The sequence below is a fragment of the Anomalospiza imberbis genome, chromosome 2 (assembly GCF_031753505.1).
Source record: "Anomalospiza imberbis isolate Cuckoo-Finch-1a 21T00152 chromosome 2, ASM3175350v1, whole genome shotgun sequence".
NCBI classification, from domain to species: domain Eukaryota; kingdom Metazoa; phylum Chordata; class Aves; order Passeriformes; family Viduidae; genus Anomalospiza; species Anomalospiza imberbis.
The window spans coordinates 39,727,891-39,740,367 of NC_089682.1; the positions used below are offsets into that span (position 1 = coordinate 39,727,891).

Sequence of the window (12,477 nt, forward strand, 5' to 3'; positions counted from 1 at the left end):
GAGTAAAAAAAGGTGGTAAAAGCGGGGTGAAATGAAAAATATTTTTTTCAGTTAGCTCCTCGAGACCGGCTAAAAATCATAATGCAGCTGTCAAAAATATTTCTCTTTGCAATAAAACGTTTTGCTACTTCTCTAAAATACCTGCAAAAGGAAAAGGTAGGAAGCTGTAAAGTAAATTTGAATGATAAACAGGCTACTCTTGAACAAAGGAAAGTTCTCTTGAAAGAATAATTGTCTATACTGCTAAGTAAACTATGTCAATAAACTGTCATTGGAAGAAAAATGTTCTTGAACTAAATTCACTTACAAAGTTAAAAAAAAATTGAAAATATTCTTTGAAATAGAGGAAATTATATGAATATTTTTTCTGCCACTACAGTTTCAATTCAACATTATTATAATTAGATTATAATCCACCATATGAAAAGATTTGAAATGTGATTGTTAAAACAACTTTCAATGAAAATGTCTGGCTTTTTTAGAAGTTATTGATGCGATGCCATTAAAGCTTATCTAGGGTAAAAAATCAGAAAAGTTTAAAGAGAAAATTTTATTTTACTATGCTTTGTTTTATAGCATTGATAAAAAAATCCTTAAATATATTAAAAGGAAAAAGGAAATGGAAAGCTACAAGGTTTATATACAATGCATAAAGAATAAGTTCTAGAAGAAAACCAACAAACTGCAAATACTGTAATGTTCTTTACATACATAGCATTTAAGCTAAAATTTGCATGCATATCATTATGAAAAATTCTTGCATGAATTTTAACTTAAACGACAAACTTGTCATTTTTATAATATCTGGATTAAGGAACACATATAAGAAGGGGCAGATTTTTAAGCCAAACTGTGTTCTAGAGATACATGTCAGAGTATGGCCCATGCTCAAACAAATGTGTTGAATTGGAGCCCAGGAGTTCTTTCATACCACATAGTAATTGCTGCTGTATGGAGGGGAGCACCTGGATTCTTTAAAGCCTCAGGCTACAGGATAAAATCCGAAATTATCAATACTGCTCTTTTCAGGTAGAAGTTTTCATCTATCTAAAACACTAAAAAAATAGAAATTTAAAGCACTTTGACCCCTTAATACTGACTGCTTTAACAAGAGCAGGAATTAAAGTTTGCAGAGAGCCTTCAGGATTACCCATTTATTTCCATATTGTCTGTATTATGATAGCCAAGAACCTGCAGCATTCCCACAGGAGACTCTCGCTGATCATCAATGTTAAAGGAAAAGCAACAAATAATTACTGCATTGTTCTGTTATATTCCTGTTGACCTGAAGAAATAGTTAGATGTCCTCCAATTAATCACTTAGAAAAAAAGTGATAGATTAGAAAAAAATCAATGTGAAGAATATTAATCAATGCCTTCTATGGAGCTGAGTCATTTAATGGGCTTCTAATGATATGTGTAGAGTCCAAAAGAGCACCACAAAACCCTGGTACTAGGGTTTAAGCAAAATTAGAAAGAAAGGAGCTTAGAAGTGGTATAATTCACATACCTAAAAGCCTCAATGATATATGCACTAGCTGGTAGGCTTCCAGGGGTCCCTGGCTGCCAGGACAGGGTGACACTGTTCTTAGTAACATCAGTGACCTGAGGTTTGGATGGTGGCCCAGGGAGGTCATTTATATCATAATTTTTACTGACTGTTGCTCCACCGGATTCTGTGAAGGGCAAATACAAAACCATTACTTTTTATCCTTGGTTATATAATTTGATCAAAGCAGAAGATTAAAATGAAAAACATGGCAAACATCTGCAAAATCAGCAGAACGGATGTTCTTAATCTATAAAGAACTAAGTCAACAATTGCATTACTACCACATGTTTTTGGATGAAGAGCTATCATTCTCTAGGTACATAATAAAGGAAAAAAAGGCAAAAATCTAAAGTTCATATATAAAAATAAAAATAAAAGAAAGAAAAGAAAGAATAACAAAAAAACCCAGCTTGCTGAAATGTACATAAAGTACCAGAAATTTCCTGTACTGAAATCAACTGCAGTACTCACAGAGAGCACTTTGGATTTTTCTTGCCCAAGCCAACTACTGGATAAATCCACATTTTATTAGTACTCCTGTTAGAATAATTAAAGCATACTGCAGTCACTGGACACAAATATGAAAATTGTTGCAATGTCAATGGGCATTATAAGACAACAGCAATGAGATGCAAGATGTGTGAAGGAACACAGCCTTCTCATCCAAAACTTCTCCATGTCAAGCCCAGAAGTTCTAGAATCATTTGACTCAGACTGCTGTCATATGGTCTACACTTTCCTTGTGTGCCAAGTGGAGCACATCCCTGGGCACTGCTTACCTGTCACCTCCAGCACAGCACTCCAGGACGTCTCCCCACTGGAACTTGTAGCAACGCAAGTGTAAGTCCCAGTATCAGAGAGCTGGACATGAAAAGAGCATCAGGGCAGCTTTAAAAACCTTTTAGAATCAGCTGAGTTTACTCTTATTTTCTTTTTCTAAATGCTCCTTGCTAAGAAGGACTTAGCCTACATTTTACACCAGACTAGAAGGCACCAGATATTTTCAAGCAATCATTTAATCGTGGCTTTTATTTAGAGAACTATAATAAGATTACTTGCTTCTAATACTTTACTAATTCTAATTTTCATATTCTTAATGGTGCCAGAACTGTAAATGCTCCACAATGAAGACAGTGTCAGTGTTTGAATTGGTTACAAAAAATGCAGGTGAAATCAGGTAACATATTTAAACCATATAACAATGATTAACCTCTTAGAGGGTAAAATCTCAGCATTTATTATCCCAAGATGACCCATAGGTCCAGTTTCCAGTGCCAGGAAGGATGTTACATCACCTCAGACTCTTATGACAGATGAAGTAATTTCTATACACCCTACATACAAATGCTGCTAAAACTTAACAGTTCTCTCTTAACAGTGGCTCTCTCTACATCGACAGTCCTCCAAGCAATTTCTAAACAGCAGCATTAAATTAGATCTTACACTATGCTTACCTTTTTTCCATCTCACATAGGATTTTATTTCAGGCTTGCAAGGCCCTTTGGTAGCAAAAAAAACTGCATTTGTATAAAATTATTGTGATTCCCTTGTCAGTTCAAATATTTTAAATTTATTTGGGGAAACTGCTTTGAATTAGGTTGCCAATATTAATCTCATCGCTGTATAAACTGTTTTACTAGCAAATTTGCCAAGGGTTTTCCTATTTCCTGTTTAAATTTAAAATAAATATTTCTGAGTCAGGAACAAGTGAAGAGTACAGGGATGGATGAAAAATGGTAAGTTTACAAAGCACAAAATATACGGAGGAGCTCTCCTTCCATAATGCATAAAGCATGGTAATCTGGAGGTGGAAACAGAAAAGGGAGAGTGCTGACTCTAGTGATTAAGAAGAACTTTATTCACCGTCACATGACTTGATGGAAAGGAAACTGCCTCCAAGAAGCTTTCTTGGGCTTTAAGGAATTGTAATGAGCTTTCTGTTAAATGAAGATTGGCACTGTAGCATATGTCCTTATATGTCACTCTTCAAAAAGAATGTCAAGGTAAAAAAGCAAGATGGTCTTTAGGTTACTTGTAGATATATACTTTAATTGATTTTTAGCTTTGTCATGCACAAATTTGTTGCTATTTTTCTTCAGATACACTGAGAATGCAGTGTACCATTCTTAGGTGAGGAAGCGACTCATTAATGCCAGCTCAATTTTCTGAATGAGCATAACTTGCATTTCAGGAGATGGTTATTTGTGTGAAATACAAGCAATAACTAAAACCCCTCTGGCAATGGCTCAAAGACTCAAAATACAACAGTGCTGCTACTGAAATGAGAAAGACCCTTGAAAGGAGAGATTTTCCAGAGGAAAGAACCTTATAGCATTCTGAAGCAGTGTTTTATTTTGCTTCCTCTGAGATTTTATTAAATATATAATTCTTCATTATGTGAGAATGGGGAATATTTCTCAAGGCTATGGTTCTCAACTTCATTTGTGTACTACTGTGACAGATGGTGCACTCAATGAGGTATGTGGTGTACACAACAGAGTAACTTGAAGAAAGCAAATAACATATAAAGCAACCTAGAAGTACACTGCTTCTTGCAAACCATGGCAAATAATCTAACTTCCAGGTTGTGGATGGATTAGATACAGATTTAGTGTGTTGGTAATTCAATTATTTATACTTTTTTTGTGCTGTGGAAAAAAAAAACAGGGGAGGTAAATAGAAAAATCTTTACTATTCAATAAAATAAAGTTTTGTTCCTTAGTTAATGCAGGCGTCTAATACTGGTGTGGCACATGTCTACAGCAGAAGGGAGCTTTCCATCAGTGCTGACCTGTCTGAAAGGGTATTGAATGAATGACATATGTGAGTTTTTAGTTGTCTTCCTCAGGGCAACTGAGAGATTGGCTGATCAGAAAAATCTCTATGTTCATGTTACAACTGTGGCCCAAGTGACTCTTGTAGGCTCATGAATCATTTAATTGTGCTGTAACAGAAATAGCAGAAAAGGATCAGAGAATGGTTTATGTTGGAAGGGACCTTAAGGATCCTCTCATTCCTCCCCCCCCGCCATGGCTGCTCAAAGATCCATCCAACTAAACCAGGTTTCTCAAAGTCCCATCCAACCTGGCCTTGAACAGGGGATAAGGAATCCACAAATTCTCTGGGAAACCTGTTCCAGTGCCTCACCACCCTCACAGGGAAGATTTCTTCCTGTTACCTAATCTAAATCTACCCTGAGCCAGAAGGCTGAGGATGTGTGAGTGGCAATTATTAATTTATTTTGAACTTGGGGATGTAAACATACTTGGACATTTTCATGGCCCTTTTTTTCTTTAGGAAGTGGTACTCGTCCTTATTTAGGTAGACCTGAGAGAAAAGTTAAACATTCCTTATTTAAATCCATGTTTAATTAAAATTTGCAAGGCACAGGAGAAAAATTGTGTTTATGGTTCTGTGTAGTTTTTGCTCTTAAACCTGAGTCAAACAAACAGTGCACATTACTGCTATAGAGGAGTTTCTAAAAAATTACTTTTTAAGCCTTTAAGGAAAATTGGTTACTAGTGAATGAGCCACTTAACGATCAATAAAAACCTCATGTCTTTCAGAACTACACTCACTACTAATATTGTTTTCTTCTCCTCTTGCAAGCAATTTTATTTTCCTTTAGTTTGCAGACACAGCCTCTAACAGTGAGATTAATGCGCTGGCACGATTCAGAGCCAATTTCATTGTTTGCATAGCAGCATGCAGACAGGTATCCCAAGAGCTTCTGCCTCATGGACACTCCACAGAAGCCCATCATCAATGCCTGAAAGTTTGTTTGAAATCACTAAGCTTCCACCTTTAATTGCTGCTTTCTAACACTACTGGGGAATCTTGACTATTCAAGCGCACTCTTTAATCCAGCTCTACAGGAAAAATGCATTAACCTTCATGGCCTAAACCTGCCTTCAGCCCAGGGAGGAACGACAAATTGTTTACTCAAGGCAAGCTAGCATATATTTTTTAATAAATTCTATTTTGTTCTAAGGCAGTTCTCAATTCATCTATGATCACTGATGAGACAGCATCAGAAAACAAAACTGCTCTTTATTTCTTGTCATTAGCACTATGTTTATTGACATTTTTTTGGATGAGAAAACTAAGTGCAGACATTTCTGCTGACTAAATTAAATGGTTTCTGAAATTATCTTCAAGTTCTTGACAAGTAAGTACATTTAACTTACTATTTTTTCATATGCATGCTTGTGCAAATACACACAAATACTTTATCTTTAAACAGGGAAAAATTAAAAGCCAAAATAGACATTAGTGATGCAATATTTATCAAAAACATATGACATTATCCTATTTGAAGTATTAGAGAATTTTGTATTATCTCATGTGTAAAAATGTAAATATTACAATAGGTATTTAATTTTTAATAGAAATCCCTCTGCATATGACTGCATGTATGCTACAGTATTAGTTGTCTTTTCCCATTTGCAGCCTGGTGGAACATTTCCAGGAAGCATAACACTGGAATAAATCAGCCAGCTTGGGACTGATGAGTTGTTGATGGAGAAAGTGCATGGTCAAACCCTGATGAGCTCCAGATCACGTGCTAGCACAAGTACTTGGAAAATTACGGTCAGGTGTTGCCAAGGAACTGCTCTAAGTTTTGACAGAGAGGCCAATAGCTTCACGGTAAGACCTATGAAAAGGAAGGACTGTTGTTTTATATTTCTATCTACCCCCAACTCATGTGTTCTATTGCAACAGACACAAGATTATAAACACTGATTCTGTTTCTAGGGAATTCTCATAGAAATATCTGAAACTAGTTTTGCTCTTCTTTCCTCTGCCCTTTCCTACACAATGTCAAAGAATGGATAATGACTTGGTGAGGACTGCATGGTAGAAAAGACAAGTTAATTTTGAAGACAACAGGAAGGCAGCAGAGCTGCCTGAGGCACACGCCAAGAGCTCCAAACTGGGCGCGTAGAACACGTCACGCTCGTGGTGCTGCCATTACTCACCCGCAGAGCTTTGATCTGGAGCGTCCCCTGGTCCTGTATGGATGTCCGAGGGTCCCGGCCCAGGAAGGTGAACCCTTCCTTGAGCCAGCTGATGACAGGGAGGGGGTCACCGGTGGCCTTGCACTTGAGCAGAGCTGTGCCATCCACTGCAAGGGTCTGGTTGATGGGGCCCTGGAGGATGATGGGCGGAGGCCGATCTGTCAAGACTAAAACAGTGGCACAGGCATTGGCATCCACACCTTTAACCATCCTCTGCTGCTGCTGTGAGCCCTATTCCGCCACATGGGACAAGTTTTAAGAAGCTGCTTAAAGTCAGCCTCTAAGAGGCTAAAACCATTATTTTTGGAGGAGCCATAGATAGAGGTCATCTATTAGTTGGCAAATTATTTCACCACTGCAAGATAACATGTAGATAGAAAAATATCTGTTAGCAAAGATCATCAGACTGATTTGGTTAACATAGGATGAAAATTAAGACTTGATTCAGAGAAGAATTGAAGTGCATCACTCTTTTCTTCCAGTTTGGGAAAGTACTTAAAACACACCTTTGATGTCACATCAAAATGTGTTTAACTGCTTACCCAATTTATGGTCTAAAAGAGAAAATCTGTTGAGTTAAAAGTGAAACACTATAGCTATTCTAGCCTGGGTACCAACCACACCCCCATTCCTACTCTATTTGCAAGTTTTCACTAGCAAAAATATTTAACAGCTATACAAAATATTTTCATAATCTGGCTGATCTAAATGACATACCGCTCTTTCCAGCAGAGAAAAGCTCAAATTCAATCACACCATTTAACAGCTTACTTATCAAATCATTTCCTCACCTTTTAAAGCCATGAACTCCCATTTTTTTTCCTGATAATTTACATCTGCATGCCTGCAATACTGAATAAAGGACCCTGCAACCAGTGAGAGAGTGCATGGCTACATATAAGCCTCATTCCATGACCAGTGGGATATCTTGAATATGAGGTATAATGCTCATGTTTATTTTTCTTGAAAGATCATTTTATCCCAAATAATTCTGTTGTTGAACCTTTTGTCTGAGCCATCTGTTAAGCAACAAAATATGACCTTTGTTTCTAAAGAATGTGTTTATACAAACTGAATGTAAAATACTTGAATATACACAAGGCTAAGACTGCCGCAAAAAGTCAGTATAACAGAACTGAGAATTCTTCTTTCTTTTAATGTATTTTTATAAATTTACCAGCCATACTGCTGCTGTTTTAAATTTTGAACAACTGAACAATTGTGTGACTGCATTAAATATTGTAGCAGGCAGGATTAACTTCTAAACTGCTGCAAGTTAGCCTGTCTCTGCTGATGTCAATTGAGTTTGAATCATTTATTCTAGCTGAGAATCTGTTTATTATAGTCCATACAAAACACCTGACTAACAATGAAGTGAAAACAATTATGAAGCAACATGGCTTCTGTTGTATTTGAACTGTTTGAGATGCAAACCTCTGGAACCTTCAACAGATCTAAAGTGCTTTCATTGTGTTATTTATTAAATAAAACATATCAGGGATATGTTAGTGGCCCCTTTTTATGCCTAAAATAATTGTTTATGAAATTTTAACGTTGCAAAAATACTACCTACCTTTTTTATTAACAAGATACACAAAGATCAGAATAATTAATATTGTCAGAATCACGCCTTAGAGTGTGAGCTCATCACATTCCTTGAAATTGAAACTGAAAATAGAAAGCCAATATATATTTTGAACTGAAAATAGAAAGCCAATGCAGATTATTTCTTAACACAAGAATGTGAAACCTATTTTGGAAATTCTGAAATATCACCCACTGAACTTAAGAGATAGGACAGGAAACACTATATAACGAAAAAAAAAGTAATGCGTTTTCACCTTGATACAAAATGTTTAATCTCATTAAGGTTCCTTATGACTACATAGTTCAGCCATTTGGCAAAATAAAAATGGATCTCAGCTCTCAGAGACTATCAGGATAACTGCAGCATGAATATATTCAAATTAAAACTTAGCTGTACAAGTTATCCTTCTGATTTTATGTAAACCAGAAAATCCCAGTATTCTAGGTAGCTAAAAATTAAGGAAGAATAACTGTTTAAATTGCTAGCTATTCCACTGCAGTTATTTGCATCATCTAAGTGTCTTTCATATGTGTAGCAATGTAGGTATTTTCAAAACCTACTGCATTATAGATATTGTTCTTTGGCATGTAATTAGATTTTTTTTACAGCCCAAATGAGGAGCTCATAATCCTTTAAATAGCTCTGATCAATAGTGTAATTGAAAGCCTCCTGGCCAGAAGGAATCTTCATTTTCAAGGGTGTTATGGGTGAAAGACCACTACAGGTTTCCATGACACTAAGGCTAAAGGTTAAATGAACACTTAGAATTTCCACTGATCTGTGAACGGCTGTATTGTCTTCACAACTATGACTTGTAAATCTTCTCTAAAACAGTGTGTGCTTGCATTCCTACTACTTAGGTCCTCATTAGTAAGTATCCAAAAGTAGGTTAGAGTTTAAAATAATATGTATGTCAGAAGCATTATGAAGAACAGAGGACTAATGAAAAATAACCACAAAATGGTGTGGGGACTGTTAGTTGCTTTTAAAATATTTAATTAGTTTCTTTTCATAGTTTTCTCCTAGCTGGAAACTTCTGTATCTGTTCCACAAAAACATTTTGAGTGCCCACAAACACATTTGCATGATAAAACAGAAGTTGATTTCAAAATTACTTTGATTTTTAAAATGGTTTTGAAACTATTTGCCAATATCCATACATCTGCATATTCTGTTAACTGAAAAATTAACAGATTCCTTTCATGGTAAAATGCATCTTAATTTTGAAACAGATTATAGAAAAAGGACAAATTTTATTTGTTTATTAACAGTTTATTCACTACAAATGCAGTTTGGATCAATTGAAACCATATTTAGATTTGAGGGATATGTGGTCAAATTACAATGGAAATGAAGAGAAAAACAAAAGGAAGTCTTTACTTCGGCACTTCCAAAGTCAAAATTTAAAAAAAATTTCCTGGTGAAATGATGGGTAAAATCAGAGAAAAATAAGGAAATCCACATCATGAACACTCATGATAGGGCAGGGTTCTGTCTGATAGGTGGAAAAGCAGAGACCAATCCCTTGTCTGTCTTATTTTTTTGCAGAAGAGCTTCACAGGAAGCTGTGAAGTTGTTCTGAACTTCTCCTGTTTGAAACTGTCACACTTGCTATAAAACATATAGTTTGGATGAGGGCTAAGAATCATGGTGGTCAGATTTGTAGACAGGTAAACTGTGAAACACTTATTAATAAATTTTAATGATTATTGAGGAGAACTGAAGATCTCCAAAATATTCTGTGCATGATTGACAAATACTAACACAATACTAATTGGAAAGTATTCCTTTTATGTTGAGCATAGACAGAGATGGAAGCACTTGGTTTATCTGCATGATCTGTCATAAGATTGCGAGCTGCATATTCATTTCTTGGGTTTGAAAGGATTGCTAAGATTCTTCAATTTTTAAATTGATTTTGCTTTTCCAGATGTGCCTTAGACAGTGAATTACATGATAGCCTTTCAAGAAAATACAAGATTTGAATTTCAAATATGCTGAAGGCTCTTAGCACAGTCCATAATCAGCAAAATTATCACTCAGCTCAGCACATTTCATCACAGCTAGTAATCTCTTCTCATGTGAATACTCGAGTTAAAAATATTTCCAGTAAAGACTTGTAAGTGCAAAAATGTAACAACTGAAACACTGCTATATATGGTATAATTAAGCACTTGTTTTTCTGCACATGACATGTTTTCATTCTGTATTGGAACTTCAATTGGATCTAAATTACTCAGGATCAAACAAAAATGTGTTCAAAATGAAAAAGATGGCTCGCCACTATTATTAAATCATTAACCAAACAGAAAAATTCTGGGCTAGGAAGTAAAACTGAAATCACCAGCCAAAAACTAGAACACTAATGCTAAAGCATATAGCTAGCACACACAGTGTTTATCTTTTATTATATTCTTAAAACTATTAAATTAGATTTCCCAGCTGATAAAAGTCATTAGCTCCCATAACTTCTGCTCAGCATCAACCAAAACAGATTATTTAGACATTTATGGTTAACTTCCTAACGAAAAGCAATTAAAAAAGTATCTGTGATCTAATGGTACATTCATTCACATAATCTCAGCTCCATAATGTTGTTTTGGCACTTTTCTTCTGACCTCACCCGCCCTTTGACTCTGGGATGAAATGGTATTTCTATAAAGCAATCTTGTATTATTTCATAATGATCATGCTGACAGTGGGTTCTGGAAAGCATTTGAGGAAGGCAGGCCCTGCACTCCTTGAGCAGCAGAGCCACCAGCTAATGCTCTCTTGAGCTATGTGGAATGCATGCTGCCTTTAATCAGAATTAACTGGAGATAAGCTAGCATTTCAGCAGGGACACTTTCTCTTGGCTTTCTAAACACACTAATGAAAATTCCAAAGAGATCAATTAGGATTTATTCCCCCCCCCCCCCCCGCCCCCCCCCAAGAAATAGATAAAGGTGGATCAAAGCCCTTGCCTGTCAAAAGGAAGAATTTCTCATCACTAGCATCCTTGAACCTGATTTGATCCACTCAGTGCCTGTTGCTGTAAATCTGTGCAGCATCAGCAGGTGTGACCATTTAACAGCTCAATGTCCTCCCAGCCAATGTTTGTGTGTTCTATTTATTCCAATCACAGTCATGGCCCTGAATTAGGCAGCACTATGGACAGATATTAAAAAATATTGCCTTTCCATTCCTTTTAAATGACCTTTTAATCTACATTTAAATTTGAATTGAATGAAAATGCATCATTTTGTCATAGACCATGGCAGAAAGGACTAAAACAGATTGCAGAGCAAAGCCAAGTCTTTAGTCTCCAGAAACTACAGAAAAGCAATGTGCTTGAAGAGATGCAAGGATAAGGCAGAAATTATTTCCCCTTGTCATAAAAATATAGGCAGCTTTTGGAAAACAAAGAAAAGGCATCAAATTAATGCTCAAACCTCTATAATACGAGCCTGAACCTCTCTACCTGTCACTTGTGATGAATATGCTCTTGTGAAAAGGCAGATTATTCAAAATTAGACATCTTTTCAAACTTTCATGGTGCAGGCAGGTCTCTAAGGGAACAGTAAAAGTAGACCTCTGCATATAACAACAGTTTTAATGGCAAAAATTCATCAAAGTCTGTCAGGAGATATTTAATGTGTCAGTTAAGATAAGGAATAATGATGCTGGGGAATGCCACTGTCTCTGAGTATAAGAGGGATTCTCTTGTTTTCTTCGCTAACATGAAAGGATGCAAACTGCCTTCTATCCACAATAAGATGAAGAGGGATATCAACAGGATTCCTGACATATGAAAAGGATTCATATTTGTAGAAGAGAAACCTCAAGGCAGTATGAGTATCAAACCCAAAAATTTGAAATTGAAAGCATCAAGACAGACCATGTAATTCTTTTCCTTTCCTGAAAAATCTTCTCTACCTATGGATTTTCATGACTTTTTTCACACCTACCCCTACTGAGGCATTCTTAGAGCACAGCTCTGAGCCAGGGACTTTATTCATGGAGGGACTAAAGGGCTACATGTTGTAGGCAGTCCAAATCTATGGTACTCCACCACCTTCTGAAAAACTATGTTGATTTAACTGAGCTAAGGACACATCTCCCACTTGTCTAAGATAGGACTGAACACTGGTGGTAATGGAGATACAATTTTTTGCACTGCTTTAATCACAAACCTATTCATTCTCCTTTTTTTTTAGTCCTATCCTTGCTCTAGTAAACCAAGCAGCTTCATTTCTCACCAAACCTATTCTAAGCTGGTTTGTCCCTTTTTTCCATTAACAAACCTCTAGAAAGCAAGTAAGGCAAACTAGACTTTGATG

General features: G+C 36.2%; 1 protein-coding gene across 21 annotated transcripts in view; it reads right to left on the reverse strand.

Moving 5' to 3' along the window:
- Positions 1 to 12,477, reverse strand: part of ROBO2 (roundabout guidance receptor 2) — a 1,029,216-nt gene that overhangs the window by 86,976 nt on the left and 929,763 nt on the right. For all 21 annotated transcript variants that reach the window (XM_068180595.1, XM_068180605.1, XM_068180593.1 and 18 more), the window contains 3 exons: positions 6,532 to 6,737; positions 2,332 to 2,413; positions 1,511 to 1,676 (listed from right to left, as the gene is read on the reverse strand). In XM_068180595.1, the coding sequence (XP_068036696.1) occupies positions 1,511 to 1,676; positions 2,332 to 2,413; positions 6,532 to 6,737 (454 nt within the window). The remainder of the gene's footprint in view (positions 1 to 1,510; positions 1,677 to 2,331; positions 2,414 to 6,531; positions 6,738 to 12,477) is intronic.